This window comes from Lepidochelys kempii, chromosome 9, assembly GCF_965140265.1.
Source record: "Lepidochelys kempii isolate rLepKem1 chromosome 9, rLepKem1.hap2, whole genome shotgun sequence".
NCBI lineage: Eukaryota > Metazoa > Chordata > Testudines > Cheloniidae > Lepidochelys > Lepidochelys kempii.
In genome coordinates, this window is record NC_133264.1 from 74,342,949 (window position 1) to 74,367,163 (window position 24,215).

The following is a 24,215-nucleotide window of genomic DNA, read 5'->3' on the forward strand; positions in this document are numbered from 1 at the left end:
CAGTTTTGTTTAGAATTCATTTTAGCTTGGGAAATTGGTCATTTTAAAGGGGTGTGTGTGTGTGTATATATATATATATATATATATTATATATATATATATAACACTAATATTACTGGTTGGAACTATATTATGCTTGCAGATAATTCAACTAGATTGTAATCACAGGCACTTAGGCATCCAATCAATCAAACATTTATGTTTGTCCCTTGAAATGATATCTAAGATGGAAACAACATGGAGAAATTCTAATACTTTCTGTGTCCTGTAAATGTAAACAAACTTGTTTGTCTTAGTGACTGGCTGAACAAGAAGTAGGATTGAGTGGACTTGTAGGCTCTAAAGTTTAACTTTTTTTTTTTGAGTGCAGTTATTTAAAAAAATAATTATACATTTGTAAGTTGCACTTTCATGATAAAAATGATTGCACTACAGTACTATGAGGTAAATTGAAAAATACTGTTTCTTTTCTTTTTTACAGTGCAAATATTTGTAATACAGATAATAATATAAAGTGAGCACTGTACACTTTGTATTCTATGTTGTAGTTGAATCAATATATTTGAAAATGTAGAAAACACCCCAAAAATTAAATAAAATGGTATTCTATTATTAACAGTGCAATTAAAACTACAATTAATCCTGATTATTTTTTTAATCGTTTCATAATCGTTTCATTTTTTTAAACGTTTCATCGTTTAAACGTTTTTAATCGTTTTCAATATGAAAATATTTTAATAGCACCATCCAATTGTGCCAGAATCACCTATTAAATGGAGTACAGTCTTTACTGTAATGAAAAATGTCAGCAAGATGTCTAGGACACTTGTCATCAAGACTACATCAAAATCTCGCACTGACATACCTTGCTCCAGCTTTACACCACCACATCCAGCTTTGATAAGTACCCAAGTGACACTTTATCAAAAAAACAGCTGTTTTCTGTACATGAGGTGCTACATAGCCAAAAATTTGCAGCCTGGGTTCCCAGACTATTCATCACATATAAAACATCCCCCTCTTTAATTACTATTTATACTCTCTTGTATCCAAGTCCCTCTGCCTCTGAGCCTTACCTGGACAACTTCAGACAACATTTGGTGGTGATAGTGGTGGTTTTTTTTAAGGATTGGTGCCATCGCATTTAATTTTATCAATGGGTAGGAGGCATTTTAAGAGGAAAAAAAAGGACAGTACGTTACTGGCACCCAGACTACTTGAACAGGGTGTATGTAACTCAGTAACTTTTCACCAGACAAAAAATAAGTTTGCTTCCAAACTTGACTCTTCTGCACAATAAAACTGTGCTATTACAAAGCTAGTAACCTGATCACACGGTGTCAGTATTTAATGTTTAGGGTAAAGTCTCTTGTGATTTTTGCAAAACTTGTTTAAAATTAATTTTAAAATCATCTTCCAGTCTAATTAACACTGCCTCTGCAATTTCTGCATTAATTCCTTGAATGCTGGCAATGCCTTGCACATGCAGGAACTACATGGTTTACTGCACTATGGTAAAATTCAGTGGAACATGAGGGCATACATGACATACAATCATAGGACCATAAGGATGCCAGTGCTGATCATGCATGGCACATGAATACAGCACTCAAGAAGCTAAAAGGAAGACGACAAAGACAATCTATGGAAAAAGACTAAAAATAAATTTAAAGTTTTCAGAGGCAAATGATTAATTCATTTGTACTTAGAGAGGCTTTTGTGAATACATCCTTTTTTGAAGTAATAAGGAATAATATTTAAGTAAGGCAGGAACTGGAGAAGGTGCTGTATTTGATGTAGCCTTCATTATCTGAGCTTTGGTTAGGAGATGCATAAACCTATATTATTAAAAGGAATGTCCCCAAAAAACAGCCTACTTACCAATGCACAGAGCAGATCAACTGCTTCTAAAATCAATTCTTGGTGTCCAATGCGAGTGACTCCCAGTTCTTCAAGTTCTTGATGAGTGATGTGCAACAGCTGTTCTCCATTGATTTTTTCCCTTTCAAAATTTTTAATGTATTGCTGGAGGCAGTCATCAAGGCCTAGTTAAAAAAACAAAACAAAACAAAAACATGTTCAGAAAATGATAGCCAAGAATGTCAAATCTGTAATTCAGTCAACGTACAAATTCCCTTTGGTGCTGAGAAACACTACAGTTTTGGGATTTTTAAGGATGAAAATGCTTTATAAATCTAACGTGAGTCATTGACCCTATAACATGGTGAATACCAGATACCAATATGTTTTTTCAGCCAGTAATACTTCCACCATTTTTATTTTGATTTAGATATAATTGAAAAATATCCATCGTGGGCTATAGGCACCTTAGCCCAAAATTAAAATTACAATCAAATCAAAAGCAAAACCAGCAGTTACTCCTAACTTACAAACAAGAAAATGACCAAATAAAAAATTAAGCTCAGAAATTATTCCTTTCCTCCATGAAACATCATCTTTTATAGGACTCTTGTGTCTTAGTAAGCAGATGGGCAATGTAGTATGTCCTGAAGGTCCAACTGTTATTTCTTTTCCAAATGATGGAAAAGCATTTCCAAAACTGAGAACCCTTTATGGAGGACACCTTGCCAGAAGTTCTTTCTCTTATGAACAAACAGAGCTCCAGCTCAATGCTGCTGCTAACTGCTTCTGTCTCAGTATCACACAGGGAGAGTCACAGTTTCACTTAAAGGCACTTGGGGTACATGGATAAAAATCAACAATTTAAATTCTAATGGAAACCAATAATGACATCACAGTATTCAAAAATATTATTTGCCAGTTCTATTACATTACTCCCAGAAGTATAATTTTCAAGTATGATAATTCTATTAAAGAAAACATTTAACATTTGGAGGCAATGCTGTTGGGAGGTGGGCTTTCAGAGACCTTAACAGGCTATCCAAAGGCTAAGCCAAATCAGAGGCATATCCTTCCTGGGATCTCTTTTCTAAGGCTCTCTAATAGAGTTTGCACTTGAATCATCTTTCTGTTCCTGAGACGGTGTTAGGAAGAACCCCATCATGCATATTCAGCCTATACAACAGTGTCACTATCTGCTGTGTTCAGAAATGCTTTAAAGTTCAACAGACTCATTTACCAGAACTCCCGTAGCAACACTTCAATGTTAAGGTCTCTGGCAAAGACCTAGATTCTTTAATTACACAAATACTTAAGAAAATATATGTGCCTAGAATTATGTTCTATTCCAAATTCAGAGTTTATCTAGCAAGAGTAATGGATTTAGTAGTAGCCATGGTATTCTAAAGCCTAGACCATCAAGAAATGAATAACTGAATCTAAGCATAAATACCTCTCAATCCTCCAAAAACAGTTTCACAGCAACACGTGCTTTAAATTTGAGGCCAGGACAGCTGTATGTATATGTAAAATGCATATGTAAAATGCTTGGAATATAAATCAGACCTATTTCTCATCTACTGAAAGTTCAAATATCAGAGTTGCCTCAAGGACTGGACTTAGAATTAGGCCAGATGGAATGGTACACAGCCATTGGCCTACATTGTCCCCGTGTTAGACAAATCTTTTTTTTCCCCCCGCAAAGTCCACAAAACAATTTCAACCAGCAGAGTTTACCATAGTTCTCTCCATTAAGTTGAATGGATGTTTGCTTCTCATGCCTTCCTCCTACAATGGAACAGGCAGGGTCAAAACCCATCAAACCTGCCAATACAAAAAACCCCAGCAGGTCCTGGGCATCTAAGAAAGACAAAGTATCTCTCTACATTACCTTCCAGGTCCTATAGAATCCACAGAAGCATGGTGTTACCAGCATGGGTGAACTAACTAGAAGGGGAAAAGCACTGACGAAAATCAAGGTGGAGTATATGAAGGTAAGAAAATAAACATACATAAATAGTGGCTGAAAAAGCAAAGTAACAAATATGAGTCATTATCTGTCATTGTAGAAATGCTTTGAACTCTCTCACTAACACAATATAAAAGAAATAAAGAAGAACTTACAGGAGGCTTCAGTTCCATGATGTAATCATGTAAAGGGATGCAAAACTATAACTACCATGCTATTGGGTATCATTTTTTTAGGTGCCACTTTTTTTCCATAAACAACAAACTCATCTTTTAAGCAATTGGTTTTATTTTAGAAATCAGAAGATGCAGTTTGGCAATGATAACCAGAGACATGCATTGCTTGGTGGCAGCACAGGCATGCTGAATAGAATGATGAATGCACTTCTTTATGAACCTCCTAAAATGCTTCCAGCAATTGATTACTGTCCACTAGTCTATTAATCAGGCTGTTTAATCAGGCCCTTTCAAGCAATAGCTCTAATTGCATGTAGTAAACTCTAGTTCATATTTCCAGATTTTTACCATGCACCACATGTATCTTAATAGACAATATTTATTAGCATAAAACATTGTTGCAAGGTGCGATATAATACCAAGACATGACCAAATATCAGGGTAAGTTGACTTACCAAGAGGCGTTTCCCCTGAAATCACATCACCATTTGGTCAGAATTTACAAAAAAAGTTATGATCTAGAGGGATCTTCTGTTGAAAATATTAGCAGAAATCTGAAGTTTAAATCTACATCTCCATATCGCCTTTCAGCAAAAACAGCTCATGTTCTCCATTGTTTCCCCACGTACAGTATCATACCAGATCATAGTGTACTATTTTATTATGACCTCATCCAGACACATTGTAGCAAGAGGAATCTGCAAAGTCCACATGCAAGACTGATTATACCCCAGGCCTTCTAAATTAATTCAAAAAAATCAGGCCAGAAATCTATACATGCATGCAGACAATTGTAGTATGGCTTAGATGTTAAACATACCTGGAGATTCTTCCATAAATAAAAGAAAGAGCTACTGCTCTTCCTAAAATGAAAAACCCTAATCCAAACTACCTCAGACTGCAGACACTTCCCAAAATTCTTATATTTATTGAATTACCAATAAGAGACAACAACTTCCACTAAAAGTCATCTTCAAAGCAACATGATTTAGTTGGGGTTGGTCCTGCTTTGAGAAGGGGGTTGGACTAGATAACCTCTTGAGGTCTCTTCCAACCCTAATCGTCTATGATTCTATGTCTATTTGTCACACTCTGAGGTGCAGTCCAGACTAATGAGGAGTTGTGGCACCTCCTGCCCTATAACCTTGGGTGCCCTAAATGTTCCGCTGCAGTAGCTCACAGCCCGGACACCAACAGCCAGTAAACAAGCATGCAGTCCCCTGAGAACCTGCATGCTTTGCAGCTCTGATTCAATGCTCAGATCCCAACAACTGCCTATAACACAACAGACTCATTCTAGTCTCTATCGCCCAATTACCTTACGCACGGGTGACCCCAAACACATTCCCAGTCCCATATTTCTCCAAAACCATCTGCCCTAAAGCAGCCCTTTCCTGATACACTTAGAGAAATTATTAAGTTTGCTGTTTTCTTTAAAGTAACAGTACATCAACAGCTTACCACGTCACTGGAGTTAACTAGCACTTCATTCTAATCAAAGCAGTGGATTGGATTGGTTTATAGTAAGAAGTAAAACAAGATTATTAAACAAAGGTTATAGGTTAAGTGATACCAAGCAGCAGGAATAAAGGTCAGAAAGTGCTTCAAACAAACCAAAGTAGGAATACGCTTTTAAGAATAAAAGTTAATTTCAGCCAATTACAATCTTTACCTAAGCAGATTTCTTGCTTATAATCAGTGTCCAGAGACTTCAACCTCCGTTGGCTGAAGGACCCATCCTTCTGTGACCTCAAGAGCTCTGGCCTCTTTGTGAGAAATGCTTTTCAAAAACTAAAGTTCATTGAGCCTGCTGCAAGAGGAAGTCTTCCAGGGGGTGCTGTCTCCATCCCCAGTAGAGATTGTTAAGTGGCCATCTTTCCCCACTTGCTCTCCTGATGGCTTTGTTTACCCTGCTTGTATTAATGCCTTCATTGTCTCTGCCTGATGACCAGGCTGGTCACACAAGCAAATACTCATTCCTTTGTGATCTGGACATACTGACTCTGTAGCTACCTTGTGAGCTTTCATGACTCTGTTTACCCTCTGTGTAAACTAAAATCCCACTGTCACTGGTCAAACCTGCTTCATTTGTATTCAAGAGCTGGGCAAACCTGTTATCTACTTCAAATTCATACTTTTAAAACATTATAAGAGAACATCTATAACTCCACATATAGTATGAATACGTATATTTCACAATGATACTAAATCACCAGTGTGTCATTAGTTTTCCAGTGATATATTACAGGGCACATTTTAAATACAGATCATGACACCAATGAATTGGTGTAGACTGGTCAAGACAGCTGAAATTCATTGCTCGATACCAGGGAGCCCCTTGCCCTCTGGCCTTGGGATGCTGTTGTGGTCACATTATTTTAACCATATGTGATTGAGTCTACTCACACTACAGAGTGAGGAAACCAGAAAGTTAGAAACAAACGTACTATTTTTGAAGTGCAAAAACAAAGTAGTCAAGAATCGACCATCTTTCAGATCTTAGATAAAAAAAAATATATTTTGATGCTAAAAGGCCTCCAGATCAGTCCCCTCTGACAGCTATATTGTCTGTATATGTGTAGCCAGTGTTCATAATCAAAGGCTGAAAATAGTATGGAGATCTGATGTCCAAAATTCATGATATAATGAAAATAAATTTGCTATGTGGAAAACCTCAGTATTGATGCCAGAATGGTTATTACATAAAATTATTATTTATTCTGATAATATTAGGTCATTACAAACTTGCTTGCACCTTCAATAAAGGAGGTACAAGTATTTTCATATACAATATACTTAGAGGATAACATGTTTGTTAAAAGAAATGTTCAGGCTAATTTAAAGAAACTGCTAGGAAATTTGCTTTTTTGTCATCTAGGTACAGACTTCAAGTGTCAAAGGGAAGTAACACTATATTTATTACCCCAAAGAATGTTTAGCAGGCTCTGAAATACAGTTTGTAACTTCTACTTTGCTTTAACATTATATATGATTTTCTTTTATGCTGTTTTGAAAGGCGTATATAAGTATTAGTTATTGTAACTGTGCTTTGTATAGATATTGGATAGGAATTTTTAACTGCAAGTTGTAAATGTTATAAACTGTAGATTATAAGTATGAAAATCAGTTGATCAAAGGGCAGGCAACTAATATGATTGCCTTGTCAAAAAACTGAAGACACACTAGTCTGGTGTAAGAGATCAGTTGGTACAGACAGGATTTTATCCCAAGTGACAAACTTCACAAAATATTTAAGTTTTAGAAAGAAGTCCTGACTTAAAAAAAAAAATGTAAGGATATTTTGTTTAGGACAAAAAGGAACATAGAGATGTTATCAGAAGTAATTAAACTGTGTTGTAAAAATGGTCTTTTTTGACCCCTTTTGCAAGAAAAGAGTCTTTGGTAAACATACCAAAAAGATGCTAAAAAATTTCCCAACTGAAAGTAATTTTTTATAAATATTCTAAAATCTTCATTTAACAAAAATACATATACATGAGAAATATTTTGGAAAAAACTTTTGTTTATTCCCTAAGTGTTTAAAAGGTGGCACTGACTTCTTTTGAGATGTATATTTGCAAATCTTATCTAAATGCAAAGCTTCTAATATAAGAACTTCCTAATATCATTGTTATATAAATGAAAAGATGCCTTATGTACTAACATGGAATCGAATAACCTTGCTAGATTGGTTACCAATACCAGGAGCCATTTGTGTATAAAATTTTTGACATTTAATGGGGAAATGAATTAGTTATCTGGCAATACATAAGCAGTTTCCTTACCAATCACAGAAAGACAAGAATCACCTCTCCAAGAATTGTTAAAAATAAAACAAAGTTCTCTGAGGACTCTTTAAAGTTAAATAGTTCTTAGAGTTTTTAAACCTAAAAAGACTATTTTGAGTGTTGGAAAATCTTTATATATGATATAAGGATGCTTAGACTTACTGGAAACAGAATTTCAGCGGATTTAAACCCTGATGAAACTAAAGGGATGTCTCAGAAAATGGACTGAATAGAAGAAAAAGTTAAAACCCCATCCATAAAAATGTTCTGAAAATTTGGCCTGGCCTACTCAACCAAGTTAGGTCGATGTATGTTGCTTTGCGTCAGTTTATTTGTGCATGTGTCTACAGTCAAATTTGTCTCCTACCCATATAAGCACCCCATTGCAGTGACGCAGTAACACCACCTCCCCGAACAGTGCTAAGCCATGGTTGATGTACTATGGTCGACACAGTGCAACTATAGATACTGCGTGTCCTGAATTGACCCTAACAGTCCTCCAATAGCTAGCTGTCCAACAGTACCGGACAATGACTGCTCTGGTCACAATTCTGAACTCCATTGCCCAGGGTTACACAGCCCGGAAGAATTCCCTTCCTTTAAAGCCCTCATGTTTTTCTGATGCCTTTTCCTGATTGCCTAGCTTGGCGAGCACATTTAGGAACTCTCCTTTGTTGTGTGCAACTGCCCAACCAACCATGCTGACTACAAGCTTTAGACATTCTCCTACCTGGAGTAGACAAGAGATGTTGGATCTCCTGGACCTGTGGAGGAAGAGGCTGCACAGGCATGGCTATGGACCAGTCATAGAAACAGGGTCACCTACGAAAAGATTGCCCCGGGGGATGCAGGGGAAGGGGTACAACAGGCATCAACAGCAGCAGCGTGTGAAAGTGAAGGAACAGTGGCGGGGGGCCAACAGTTGCTCTGCTACCAAGCTGAAGACCTGCTACTTTTACAGTGATGCGTGTGCTGGCGAAGACCCCACCAGCACCCCGCAGACCACTGCAGATACCTCATTGGAGCCCAAGATGGAAACCTCTGCCATGAACAGTGAGGAGGAGGGACATGCAGTGGAGTGCAGGAAGGTCCAGCTATGCCCGAAGCCAGGATCTGTTTGACTCCAAAGCAGTCTAACCAGTCCCCATTAATGTCACTTGCATGACAACAGCCCCCACTGTGGATTTTTCAACTCCAAAGTCATTTTCCACTGACATTAGCAACCTAGCGTTGCAAGTTTTCACTGTGTGATCACCACTTATCTCTCAGCTATCAATCCAGCTCTCATTCTGGTGTCCCTGATCCGGAGGGCTGGTGTGAGCTTGGCACACAGATCCAGGAATGTGGCCTTTCACATCCAAAGGTTCTGCAGCCACTGCTCATCATCCCAACCTCCATTATGATGCCATCCCACCAGTCAGTGCTTGATTTTTGGGCCCCAAAGTGTCATTGCACCATCTGCAGCTGCTTCGTGATTGTCACCAACAACCTTAAGTTCTTTTTCACTAGGTCCCTCACCAACCAGTCCTTGAAGAAATCATCACATCCCCCCATTGTTGTGGTATGTCCTGTGGCTCTGCAAATATCACAGGATTCTTCATCCCATGTTTGCAATGTTCATGACAATAGTGCAGAGCTGTGCAAGCTCCATGCTTCTGTCAGAGATGGCAGACAGTGCGATTTTAAAAAAAAGGCATGAAAATTATGAGATAGGGATGGCATTATGGGATGGAGAAAGTTGTCTGATGGGTGTGATGGGTTTCCCCCCCATTCGGCGTGCCATCTGATGCACTGGGGTACCACTGAGCCCGCCTGTTCCACCAGCCTGGACTCCCTTACACTGTCCTGCTGAGCCAGGCCCTCAAGCCTCCTCCAGCACACACACAGCTAGGGACACACCCAGTTGCAGAAAAACAGAGACACTGAAATCAGCTCTGCATGTGAAGGCTCAGCTAGAGAACTGCCCAGCACTCAAGTGTATACCCCCTCTGGAGTGTAAACCCAAAACTGTATTGCCTTGCACTGCACAGATCGCTCCCTCCCTTGCACTGGGAGGAAGATATGCACAGCTTTTTGCCCCCCAGTTATGAATTCCACAAACTGGTTTCAGAGAATACAAAAACAAGTTTATTAACTACAAAAGATAGATTTTACATGATTATAAGGGATAGCAAACAGATCAAAGCAGATTACCCAGCAAATGAAACAAACACACAAGCTAATCTTAACACTAAAGAAAGTGGTTATAAGTAGTAATTTCTCACCCTAAATGTTGTTTTAGGGAGATTGTAGAGTTTCTTGAAGGCAAGCTGCTCTTGATTGCAGCTTAAAACTCCAGGTATTTCTTTCACAGGCCAGATACCTTTCTAGCCTGAGCTCAGCTCTTCTTTTGCCTATCTATAAAACTATTTTAGTATCTGTGATGCACTGAAACAGGATTAACTATTATTCAATCCACCTTGGCCAAAACCCCCACAGAGGGACTTCGGCCTTGTAATGCTGAGGAGGAGTTCCATAACCACTGGGCTAAAGGTTTAAGGGAGGCTACCTCCACTCGCCCACCACACATACACCCTGACCATTTTGTGTGAAATTAGGCATGCTTTGAGAATGCTTATCGGATTGGGCCCTGCAGGTAAGATAGGCAGGGAAATGCCTATCTTTACCCAGTCTAAGGATCACACTGGGGTTTGACATGAGATAGGCTCCCAGGTGCTTAAACTGAGGCAGCAGTGCCAATTCCCAGATGCAGAAACTTAGGCACCTATGGGACTTCAGCTGTGGAAATGTAAGCACTGAGGGATTTTAGGCACCTCCAAAGTAAGATAGCAGTTTAACTGGGGGTCTGAAAACATCTGTGGTGCCTAAATTTTGGACTTGGGCATCTAATTCCCACTTTAGATGCCTAAGTCCTTTTGTGGATCTGAGTCTTTGGTCTTAAACTTACCAAGAGAAGGGTGTCCCACTGGAGGCAGTCCCATTCCCAGAAGCATAATATGTGTTTAAAGTTCTCCTCAGAGAAGCATTCAGAAGAGATTGTGACGGTGGTAACTATTATTGCTTGTTTGTGTTTTGCTTTATTTAATATTGTCTTTTCCTTTCTTTAACCGAGTAGTCATAGTAAACAACTAATTTTTTTAATCACAGTGTCCCCATGGCAAAAACCCCCATGTGACTAAAACAGTGGGAGTCATGTTCCTAAATTAACATTGAGAGGGTTATTCAGATTTGGACTACCATGTCTTGTTTCTCTAGACAACACATTTTTAGTATTTTTTTTTTTAGAATAAAAAATACTAAACTTGAAACACACCTTTGTACCCCACATTGCCTAAGAGTAGAATTTCACCAGTGACCCCCACACCCTATTTTAATGGAGCTGGGAGAGGGTAGGGAGAAAAATGGCCAGGAATACGCTCTAGGAGCAGAGCCCTCATCTATCTGCTCCTTCATAGTGCATGTGTGAGATGCAGCCCTATTCCTAGGTCTAGTTTGTTGCTCCTTTGTTGAGTTAGGTCAGGACTCAGGATGGTAGTGATGTCCCTGTCAGTAAAGGGAACCAGTGAGAGAGGAAGAGGCCCTACAATTACATAATGTTTATATGAGGAAGAGACCTGACAGTTATTGATGGATTTTTCTCAGAAAATTGGACAGTGGCAGCTAGCTGAAACAGACATTTAAACTTACCTCAAAGATCTAAATAAAATACCAAATGAGGGTAAGCCCAGCATTCAAATACCGAAAGACTAAAATCAGTTTTAAATTTTCCCTCCCAAACAAGCAGTTATAAAGGGGCAGATCTGAGAGTCAAAGTCTTTTTTAAAAATCATCTTTAACGTTAACAGTAAATGTAACTGTTAAGTAATTTAAACATATTGAACTTTTCCAAATATACATTAATTTTAAAAACTTCAAGTCAAACTTAATACCGGTAAACAGTGAATGGGAGACAGCCCCGGCGACTGACCTTTATTTATCCACACAGCGTGGATAATATAGGTACTGGCTGCTGGCAGTATCGCCACATCAGTAGGCCTCAAGCTGATCCTGAGGGAACTGCATCTGCACATTCCACAATTGGTCTTGTGAAATTTTTAATACGGACACCAGACAGGACAAGTTGTTATGGATGTGTCTGTGGTGACACAAAATTTAAGCATATCATTAATGACATAATATATTTGACAAATTTAGCTGCCTCCTAAATGTGCCAGTATATCACAGTTTCTTTGATTTATTATTGAAATTTAATTATTTTAAAAAAATCTTTATAGACTGATCATCAATTTTTGAAATTTCAGCTATGATGGTTAGTTGTCACTAATCAAATAATGCACACAGAAATATCATCAGTGTGTGTGTGTATACATGTAAATGGATGGGAACACTTAGCTAATCAAATGGTAGCTTTCATCAAACCTATTTTAGAAGGGTGATTATTCAGTTGAAAGCTATATAGAAGAAAAGATGATGGACTCAGACTACAGAACGTTATTGATTTAATCTGTCATAAAAGCAGTCTTATTGCAGGTTTATGTTGTACATCATGAAAAAGCGATATTTTCCATAAGCTCAGCAACACAGCAAACCATTTGTTTGATCATACAGGGCAGTGATTTTGCCTCCTGTGGAGTAAGCTGTAAGAGAAACTAAGTGTAATGAGCAATTTAATTTGTTTAAAGGCAAACCCCACATTTTCACATTTCTTTCTCTATGTATAATCCTGCTTGCTGACCTGCATTCTGAGCATTGAAGATCACAAGGAGGAAATGTAGGGAAACGAGAGAGTTGGAAAGGACAGGTATAGTTTCTTTCAGTATAACAACTAAAAAAAACATTAAAATGTGCAATGATGGTATCTTACCTAAGGCTATTTTAAGGAAGCAATATGCTATCTTTCATATAATTTGTAAATGTGATGTATTTTCTGTAAATACTTCCTATTTTAGTTTTTTGTAATTACATTTCTTTTTAATGTTATTATGTGTGTTATTATGCTCATTAAATTGGTGGTTTTATAGGGAAAATAAATTCAGTGTGACATTACTACTGAACCGGCATCTCTTGCTACTTTGCTCCATTACTGAAAGAAAGTGTGTGCGTAGGGGAAGAACAGGGAGGCAGGCAAAGTGAAATGTTGTTTTTTCATTGTGGATATAAATAATATTCCATACAGAAAACTAGTTTAAGAGAACATTCAGTTGCTCTCAAAAGTTAGAAAATGCCAGAAATTGAGGTGGCCTGTGGCTTATAAATGAGCTGGTTGGATTTACGTGGAAACAGTGAAAGGCACCTTCCTGACCCTAGCAATATCTTCATTGGAAATTGCAAGTTCCTGCTCCATACCTGGAAGGCACAAGGGCCCTGATTCAGCAAAGTACTTACACACAAGCATAACTTTAATAGATGAGTAGGTCCATTCAATTCAAATGGACTACTGATGAGCTTAAAGTTAGGAGAAATATGCCTAAGTACTTTGCTGAATCAGGGCCTAGGCCTGTTAAATTATTGACAGAGCCACCTGTTTCTCCATTAACTTCATCATAGAAATGGCTTAACTATCTTGTGCTCAAATTTAAAAATAAAAAATGCACCTGAGGTAGGTAAGATTTCAGCACAAACAATTAAAGTTTATCAAAATAATGGGCAGCTGAAGACTGATTTATAATGAAAGAATTGTGCAACCTTAACATTGCTCCACAAAGAGCAAAAATGTGCACTATGGTAACAGCAGTTTAAGGTGGGTAGGATTTGTTTTTCTCTCCTTGGGGACCTCCTGTCTTTAATGCAAGCAGAAGAAGAAAAACACAACAGTGAAAAGTGCGTGTAGTTAATTATATTTATTACCACTGATAAAAATAATTTAAAAGTTATATAGTGCCGTGCATCTGAAGACCCCTAGCCAGTTTATAATAGTCAATTAAGCTTAACAACACTTCTATGAGATAGGTATGTATCATTATTCCCATTTTACAGATGGGGAAAAGGTCTCCCAGGACACTGCTTTAACGTCCACTCACAATTTATTCTTAATTTGTGATAGACAGAATCAAAGGTTAGAATAACTTTCAGTTATCACTAAAAAATTCTATTTAGAGCAGTAATCAAACCTACAGTTTCAGCTGCAAAAACTTAATCCTTCTGGTTCTATTTATGGGTTTTTGGATTTGCTTGGAGTTACAGGTTCACGGAAAGTAGATACACCTTCCACTATTTTCCTAGGAAAGAGGCTGATCGAAACACCATGATTCTCCATTTCTAAATCAAAATTAGATGTTTTTGTAAAAGATATGGTCTAGTAATTATTTTGGGGAAATTCTATGGCCTGCTTTATCAAGAAGTTCAGACTAGATAATCACAATGGTCCTTTCTGGCCTTGGAATCTATTAATTTACAATTTAAAATCTCTTTCTAAATTACAGGTATGCAAAGTCTGAAACCAGAAATCTTGGGTAAAAATGCTACCATGAGCTTGGGTTCAGGAGTGCTAGTAGCTGCCACTAGTGAACAGTAATAACAGTAATTACTGAACAAAGCTTTAGATGAAATCTGTCATTCAAATTCAACAAAAGTTTATTTTAGGCAACATCAGATTTTTTATGTGGCATGCACAAGATTTACAATATTTGTTCTTTCATGTTTGTGGAAAGTAGGGAAGGGTTTGTGCACTAAAGAAATACAGTTAGTAAACTGTTCACAACAAATTATTAGTAGCAAAAAAAGCTTTTTTTTCCCTGTTCTTGAAATGTCTGCAAACAAATAATATTTCTCATGTATTTTGTTACTTTTTCTAAAATATCTGATCAATGTTTTATGTGAACGTATTTCAGCCTGTGGATTGCTCACAAACTATTCACTGCAAATATTGCACTGAACATTAAATATTCAAAATTCAAATGGTTTTAACTGGAAACATAGGTCACATGATATTTCTGTTCCCTGATTGGATAACTTTCAGTTAATAGTAGAATATTTGCTTAAAACTTACTCTTTTTGCAGAAAGAAAAGGAGTACTAGTGGCACCTTAGAGACTAACCAATTTACTCCTTTTCTTTTTGTGAATACAGACTAACACGGCTGCTACTCTGAAACCTGTCTTTTTGCAGACAAGCCTTCCAGGAATCTAAGTCACTAAAATAGGTGCTGAAAACAAAAGTGAGGTGAATGCAGTTTAAGCAAATTTATTTAAAAAAATCAAATCAGTGGTCACCAAAAGGTGAGTAGGGTTGGAGGTGTTGCTTTTTGCACACAGTTCTTGCTCTGTTCTAGGAAATACTGAACAAATGTGACACGTCATGATAAGGAAATTGTGTAGCTGGTTGCACTAAATGTGCCTTTATGCCAGGTACAATCTATGACAGAAAAGCAAAATCTGCTGTTTTTATGACTCATACTGCTCTGTAATAGCTCCCTGGGGCATGGTTTGAAAGACATTTACTTAATGGTGCAAACAATATGGCAGCTGACAATGGAGGAATACAGAAATTCACTGTCAAAGGACCAGACTGTCTCATAACATGACAGCATGTATCAAGCATACAAAAAAGAATTCCATCTGGGTGGCTCTCTGCTTTAACCATTCACCTAGGGATTGGCGTTTGAGTTCCATTTTTTTCTCTCCTGTACTGACATGAATTTTTCTGAGCATGGCATTTTAGAAAAATTAAGAATTCAGCTATCAGTAAACTAGTGCTTTATTATTGTGGTAATCACTAGTTCCTTCAAGAAATTGTGCATTACTGGGATGGCAGTGCTGAGAATAATAAAATAAATAATGATAGGCTTACACAGTGTAGATTGAGAACATAATTTGGTCCAAAAGGAGCCAAGTGGAAGCAAACAGGTGTTTTGTATGCTCATTGACTGCTGCATTAGGCCCTATAGTGCTTTCATGCAATGATCCATGAACCTTCTGAACATTATTTTATGAATACTCTCAATGCCCCACGGAAGGTAGTATTATCCCTATTTTGTATGTGGGAAAACAATCAAATTATTATCCTAAGGTCACACAGGGAGTTAGGGGCAGCATTAAGAAACCCACAATTGCAATTCCTGACTCCTTGTACTCTGAAGTTCTGTTGTCTCACACCGTGGCTCCAGTTTGTAACAAGCCTGTATATTTCTTAGCAGCACTTTAAAATCAGTGAAGGGCATAAAACGGTTTAACTTTGCACATGTCATCTGAAAGATTGGACTAATGCCCATGATGAGATATAGTACCATGTCTGAAATGTGCTGCACTCTCTTCCTCTCTATTTTTAACTGCACCAAAAAAAAGTTCTCTCCCTTGCAGTTGGGCTGCACTGTGTCCTTGACTCAAAGAAGTGGAATCAGAGGGAAAAGAATTCTAGCTCAGGCATGTTCACTACTAATTGTGAGTATGAGAAGTTGTCCAACAGGTGGATGAGTTTCACAGCAAAAGAAACAGGGGGAAAAAAAGTTAGTTAGTTCCAGCTAAGGCAATGGTGATTGCTTGAGCCACACACAAGGGAGCAAGAAGAGAGCTATTTCAAAAGAAAGGCCTGTTATGATAATTGGGCCTCAGCTGTGAGAAAGTGTCACAATAACCTAACACAATAAGTGTTGATGGGAAAAACAGCAAAAGAGACTGAAAGGTTATATATATAAAAAAAACAAAATCTTTTGGGGGAAATTAGCAACAGACAAAGCTGTCTGCCAACACTGCTGCAGCGAGTTTTACCATTACAGCTGTGTAACAGAGTGTTGAGATGTGACAGGTGGGTCAGCACCCTGATCACTGTCACCTCATTTCCCCCAGTGACAACTGATTGAATAATTAGCTAACCAGAAGGAGAGGCTGGGGAAAGTAAACAACTGATGAGCCCTCAGCTGAACAACCTGGTAGAAGTCAGGAAGGACATGTTTGTTATGAGGAAGAGGAGGCCAGGGAAAGATGAAAGAGCTTCCTAGAGCTGGAAGGGCTGAAAGATGTAGGGATTTAAAACTGTGATGTAGCATTGTACTGGTGTGGGTGGAAGGGTTTAGAATAAAATTCAACCTGAACACTAAAAAAGTGGGTCTGAGCAGTTTCTGCGGCATCAGAGGACTACGACAGAATATGGCCCCCTCCCTGACTGCCACACCTGTCTCCTGTGACCCCAGACCTTCATGTAAGCGAGGGAATAGTCTTGATATTGTGGGGAACTTTCCTGGCTTCTGCACTACCCCGGTGAAGTGGGCTAGAGAAAGCATCTGAGTCCTCGCTCCCAATTCCTTTACCCACTGGCCTCCCTGCCCTGGAGGACTCCCCTTCTACTCTTCTGTCTGGCAGAGTCCTCGTAACCCCAACAAGGCTGGGCCAGGATTCCTGGGGGAGCTCGACACCCAATCCTGCTGTGGTCACCTAGGACAGGGGCTAGGGTGTCCCCACTCCGGGGTACTCTCTCTGCACTGGGCACTTCTCTGACTCACTGACCATTACATACAAGTTAAAGCAAATGCAAGTTATTTAATCAACAATTAATTTTAAAAAGAATAAGGAAAAATGGGAAAGGTTAAAGGAAACATCAACCCGCTCTGTGGCAGGGAACATCACAAACAATGTCTCTGGAATGCCAGGGCAGTTCACAGTCTGTTCCTTGTAAGTCCCAGGCCTCCTTCTCAGGCCCTGGCTGTGCCGCAGGGATGCTGTGGGTTGGACACTTGCTCTGGTGGTGGCCACAAGCTCTCAGGCTCTAAATGGTAGGACCCTTCTTCCCAGGGTCGCCCCCAGCCTGTTGGGGTTACGATCCAAGCCTGGCCTGCAGAGCCTCTTGGCTGAGGCGTCTCCCTGTGCTGGGCCTGCTACCCAGGGGCCCCCTCGCTCTCCCCAGCTGCTCACCACACCCAGCTCCGGACTGCTCCAGCCCCAGCTCCACCACTCTGTCTCTGCACTGCTGCTGCTCTGCCTCCAGCTCCCTGGGCTGCGTCTTTGGCCCCTCTGGCTCTGGTTGCTGCAGCTCTGCTCCCAGGACAGGTCTGCTCTGCAGGCTGCTTCTGTGACTCTGCTCCCAGCACTGACCTGCTGCCTGGGCTGCTTTTCTGGCCCCTCTGGTTCTGGTTGCTGCAGCTCTCCTCCCACGGCAAGTCTGTTCTCTCTGGGTTGTGCCTCTGCTCCCAGGACAGGGTCTGCTCTCTCTGGGCTGCTTTTCTGGCCCCTCTAGATCTGGCACAGCTCTGCTCCCCAGCTCAGCTTGGGCCCCTGCTCCGTCCTTAGCTCGGCCCCATTCTGACCCAGGCAAATCCAGCTCACATGGAGGATGGGACCTCCCTGGCCTCCTGACTCCCTGATTAGCCTGCTCGCTCTGTCATTCTGGCTGACCTGGAGCATTGGCCTCTCCCCATTGTTCCAGGGGACTCTCAGTCTCAGGGTCCTGGTTTCCCATAGACCCTTCCCCTTTTAGTACTGGGAGCTAGCCAACCAAAACACCCTCACTGAATGTTAGTAGGGGGGCAACCGTCCCCTTACATTCATCTTAATCCTTAGACATGTCCTGATCCAGCCAGGCCAAAGACAGGGACCCAGGGGACATTGCCACTTCACTGGTTCCAGCTAAATCCCACACACAACCTGGGACGTGAGACAGACAGACACACATGCTTTTGTCCTTTTCCCTCCCCACTTTATTTCTCTCTCTTTCCTATCCGTCTCCTTTTGCCTTCTGTCTAAATAAGAGTCTGGCGTAACCAAAAGACTGTATATTTTGCAATACTGCTGTAACCTGTGACCAGAGAGGCAGCTAAAAGCAATGCTTTAAACAGCTCTACGCTGGTAGAAGTTTCCCAGTCTTGGAGTGATAAAACCATGTGCTGTGGCCTATATTTTTCCAGCAGTGAGGCTGCAAGAAAAAAGAGTCAATACGAGAGACAGGAAATGTAACATCTATCTTTGCTATTCTTTTTTTTCTCCCTTTGTATCGGTTTGTCTTGTTTTGCTGTCTAGGAAATGGGACTGGACTTGAACAGCAACATTAATAGCTCCAGCCCATCTCAAATGAAATTCAGCAAGGATAGTTATTAACATCTGAGCAACTGTCAAATGCACTGGTTTCCTTCTGAAAACTCTCCAGCTAAAGGGAGAGAGCAAGGGATGTTAAAATGAAAGCCTTAGCTAACACTTTACATTTAAAATATTTTAACTGTTTTTCCTTCTTTTCTGTATCTTTACTAAAAGGTTAAAAAGGATTTATCATGCATTTGCCATGGTACTAAGCAGACTGAGGTCTCTGCATACCAAACCTGAAACCTTGTTTAAAGCTCTTTCATGTTGGACAGTTACAGGGTTGTGGTAATACCTTTGATTCTTTGGGTTCTTTATTCCATCTGAGAGTATGTCTACACTACAAGCACCACAGCAGCAAAGCTGCATCACTGTAGCTATGTTGCTGTGGTGTAGATACTACAGTAATATAAGGGGTTTTGCCACCACTGTAGTAAATCCACCTCCTCGAGAGGCAGTAGCTAGTTCTCTACACTAGGGGTTATGTATAAACTAGGCCTATGCACAATTCTTAGGTCACATAAGTCAGGAAGGAAAGTACAGTTCCTTAAGATGGGGATACTGAAAAAAATTATTCCAAAAACTACCTTTTTATAAGCATAAGCTTTTGACTTCTGTAAGGGAAGACCTTAAACAGATGATGGAAGCAAAGCCAGACAGGGTCTCAGAAGGAAGTGTGGAATGTAATGTAATGGCAATAACTCAGACAGGTCTGAGCATGATGCCAGGTTTACAGAATAGACATTTTGATACAAAGGAAATTTTTCAAAAAATGCCTGCGTGGTTTAGGAACCGGATTGCCGTTTTCAAAAGTGACTTAGGCACTTAGACGCCTACAGCCCTTTTACTTTTGAAAATAGGACTCACTTTCCTGAATCAATTAGGTGCTTTGAAAATTATACCCAGTGTCTAGCAAATCAGTATGGTTTGTCTACGCCCAGGAGACAAACCAGAGGCTGAGATTAGCTGTAATGAAGATATGCTCCAGTGAAAGAGAGGGATATCCTGGCTCAGTAAATAATGCATTTAGAAACTTGACTGTACACTGTACAGTAGGTGAAATGTGCCAAACATAAGCCCCTGCTCTGAAGACCTTGCAGTCTAACAGCATATGGGGTATAATAAAACCAAACAGAACAATTGCAGAAAGGGTATTTCAGCTGGAACACTTTAAATAGAGATGTTTATAAGGAATTTTTGAAAGCAGAGGTGGAAGGCACTTCGCACAGATTAACAGGGAGCATGTTCTAAGGCTATGAGGAAGCATGAAAATAGGTATGAACCAGGAACATACATAGGAGATGACAGGTGAGAAACATGGGTGGAAACAGAGAGCAGAACAGATTGCAGGAATAACGGGCGAAAATGTTAATGGGGATGGCATTACAGAGAACTTTGAAAAAGAAATTAGACAATTAAAATGAATACTTATTTTTTATTAAGCAGTCATTCCTGCAGGCATTAAACAAAGGAGATGAATGGAGTAAATCTTCAAATCCTTAGAGGAGAAGCAAATTCATAAGAAAAGAAATTAGGAGTTGTCTACATAGGGGGACACTCAGGAAAATTAACTGAAGGTGTGAATTTAAAGTGGATTAGTTAAACCACATTAAACCCCTGTGTGGATGCTCTTATTCAGAATTATAGTTGCCTTAAATTAGATTTATTTTAATGTTAAGCAAAATCAAATTAAGGCCACTTTAATTCTGAATAAAAATATCCACAGGGGTTTAATGTGATTTAACTAATCCACTTTAAATTCACACCTTTAACTAATTTGGATTAGCTTCCCTGAGTGTCCTCTTGTAGACAATAAACCCTTAGGTTGTCTGTTAGGACACCAATGGAGATGGACTGAGAAGAAAAGGATGGGGAAATCAACTCTATAAAACAAAGTCCTAAGTAAAAGTATGACATTTAAGGAACAGGAATTCCCGCTGGAGGTGATTCTGCAGACAGAAAACTGACTATAAAATGATATGTTCTGTTATTAAAATCCCTGCATTCAGTGTCTGTGCTTAAAGAGAGGGGAAGCTGCTCAATGGAACTGTATTTACAGCTTCTGGTTTACGCAAGTTAGCATTGATGCACGGAAATATCTAAGTCCAGTAACAGCATCCAAGCAAAATGCAGCAGTGGGAGGAGAGAGATCATCAATAATAAACACATTTTGCAGAACACAAATGTCTAGACAGCCATACGTTCTATTTTACTAAAATACCAAACAACCTAGATATTCTAGCAATGCCGCCTTTCCACTGCAGTGAAATACCCAATTGTTCAATGGAACATTAAATATAATGTCTACATTTGTTAAATCACCACACTTTTTGTCATTACAGTTTAAAGTAAACCAGCCTCTGTAACATGGAAACAAAGAGGATGGTTGCATTGTGTGTTTATTCTAAATCAGGGTATTTTTATAAATCTTAACTTTATTCTGAATGGATATGTTAAGATTATGCAGCACCACTAATCTATCAAGACATGACAGAAGTCAGAAGCATACTCAGTAAGAGTCTAGACGAGCCATGAAAAGGATGTTTAGCAACCATAAAAAGGACGTTTTTGATTGATTGATTGTTTTAATTTTAAGGTGAAATGTAACACTACATTGAAAATTAAGGATCCAATCGTGCAAATACTTAGGCGCTTCCATGGGACTACTAACATGATGGTATTTTCAGAATAAGGGACTAACCCTATTGCTATCAAAGTCAATGGAAAAGTTTCCATTGATTCAGGGGGACCACAATTTGATAATAAGTTTAGCCCCAAAATAGGTATTGAATACCCCTTTTAATGTAGCCTATCAGACCAGTACAAGTCATGGGGCAATGTAACATAGGACAATTGTAGCAATGTTCTTACAGAATGGTGAATTTTGTGATGTTTGTAGAAATCCAGGAAGTACTAGTAGGTTTCAAGGAGGGAAAAACTAAATTTAAACATATTTTAATTTTGTCACTGAAAGCAGTCTATCATCTGGTTAGAGTGGGGGAATTCAGCACACATTTCTGATTTTATCTTAATTTTCATTTTCTTCTTGCAGCCAACCTTAAACATGATCAGTGCTTAATAATATCTGGCAGCAATGTCCAATGGGTGACAATTACATAAAGTGAAAACTGTTTTCCAATCAAAAGATATTTTCAATAAAATACATTTCAGGAAAGTGTACTAGGGAACAACTGAATGTTTACACCTTTTTCAGTTATTAATGGGTTTTTCCCCAATTTAAATTTGCAACTTTAGATCAATCTTAAACTGATTTAAGGCTTTAGAATGGTTTTCAGTTAAATTTCTTTATAAAAAAATAGATAATTGGAGGAACAAGAAGAGATAAATTGGCAGGCATTTGGGTAGACTATAGTAGGTTAGAAAAAGACTTTTTAAAAATGCATTTTTATTAAGTGCATGCTTACAAAGTCACAAATGCATGAACATTTGACATGATGTATAGTCCATTGAAGTCAACAGAAAGACTTCCAGTGGATAAGGTCCATTGTGCCTATCTTTAAGTACTTACCTCCCAACAATAAAAAATACTGAATGAGTATTCAAGCTGTAATATTAAATGGCTTTAAGATTAATTAAATCAAAATAAGTTTTTTCCCAAACAAAGAAACGTCACAAATCCTCAATGAGGATTATGTCAATGCTAAACTTCATCTTTCAAACTTTTGCTTTTTGTGCATTAGTCCTCTTTGAAAACAAGTCCAATTTCTCATTCCAGCTCCAATCCCATCACAGAAAGTCCAAGTCTCCCCCACATTCTCAATCTCCTTGCCCAGCCAATCCCAGTTGCCCCTCTGGCCCTTAATCTGGCCCTTTCCTCCCTTCCTAGCCCTCCGTTCCACCACATTCCCCATCTCCACTGACAACCAGACCCAGTGCCCTCCCCAGCCTCCTCAACCAATCTCAGTGTCCTCCCCATGCCAGCTTCTTGTCCCAGTCTCTTTGCCCAGCCAGTCTCAGTTCTCTCTCTGGACCCTAGTTCCTCAAGACCTCGGTCTCCTCCTCCCTCCCACCCACAGGTTCCTAACCCCTTGCAATGCCAGCTCTAATCTTTGCTGCCCATTTCCCAGACTCCCACCCCCTGCCAGCCTCTAGTCCCACCCCCAGGCTCCTTGTATCAGTCTACTTCCTCCACTATCTGGTCCAGCTCTTATCTTCTCTGCATCTGAATTAGCTTCCTCATCCATACTATCCGTGCCCACCAGAGGCATCATTGAAAGTGTAAGAAACACAAGCTCCCTGTTCTCAGTTCCAGGGCCCTGTCATGGCCATGTCTGGCAAAGTCATAAGCAACTGAAAACAGGATTATAATGGAACATGTTGGGGTGGTGTAACCAGCCCCACCTACAATCTAGCATTTGCTTTCAATAGTCTGATATATACAAATGTCAATTTTAAGTTGTGTAAGAAACAACTTTGTACAATTTCCTGTCACTTGTTCATAGGTACATGATTTACCTGGTATTATACAAGTGAAAAAATGAAGACTGAAGTGAATGAAGTCCTACCTTTTTTAAAATCAAAATGACAAGAGGAAGAAGCTACAGGTATTCTGAATTGTTGGGCCATGATGTATCATGACATTAATGAATAGCATTTCCAGAAAGTTTGCCAGAAATGAGAGCTGATCTTAAAGCTGGCTCTGGAAGAAAAATGTGACACATACAGGGTGCATCACATTTTCAGATACAAGTCTATACCCTTTGCTGAGTCACATTTCACAGCAATCTTAATCTGTAGTTTTGTGATCAGTGCTGCTACTGTTGTACCAGCTGCATTTTCCATACAAGTGATGAAATACAGAAGGGGCTGCACTTGCCCTTGGTAATAATAAAGGTTTTTAAACCTTTCAGAAGCCACATTTGTTTTCTCTTTGATAGAGACATAACAGCAGCCTGCAGCCATATTTGAAAGCTGAGGCATGAGCCAGCAATGCTACATGATTTTAAAAGCAAGCACGTACCAAGGTCCCATTTACTGGATTATGTGCTTTCAAGTTCCAGGAGATATTGTGGCAAAGTTGAGACTGCTTTGGCACTGACTCTGTGTCATAATGATATTTATTTTAAAGGGGCAAGGCTTCTGCCAACTGTGAGGCAAACACTTGTATCCTCACGCTGCGCCTGACTCACAACACACAACTGCTCTGTCTCTTCAGAGAGCCACATTGGGCACTACTCTATTCCATTTTCACTTCTACTTACCCAGGTGGCATTTTAAGATTACACTCCAAACACTTTTCTTAGAAAGTAGATATTGAAATCTTTCAAAAATTTAAAAATCAAAACAGAAAGGTAAATTGAATTGAAATAGCCTGGATCCCGATGTCTCCAGAATTTCTGGGCATTTCTTAATCCACTGTTTTGATTCAGGTCAGGTCCAACACAAACATAGGCTCACTA

General features: G+C 39.3%; 1 protein-coding gene across 1 annotated transcript in view; it reads right to left on the reverse strand.

Moving 5' to 3' along the window:
- LOC140917643 (connector enhancer of kinase suppressor of ras 2-like) overlaps positions 1–24,215 on the reverse strand; it is a 463,215-nt gene that overhangs the window by 370,275 nt on the left and 68,725 nt on the right. Inside the window, exon 2 of the mRNA XM_073360900.1 lies at positions 1,882–2,045. Within this exon, the coding sequence (XP_073217001.1) occupies positions 1,882–2,045 (164 nt within the window). The remainder of the gene's footprint in view (positions 1–1,881; positions 2,046–24,215) is intronic.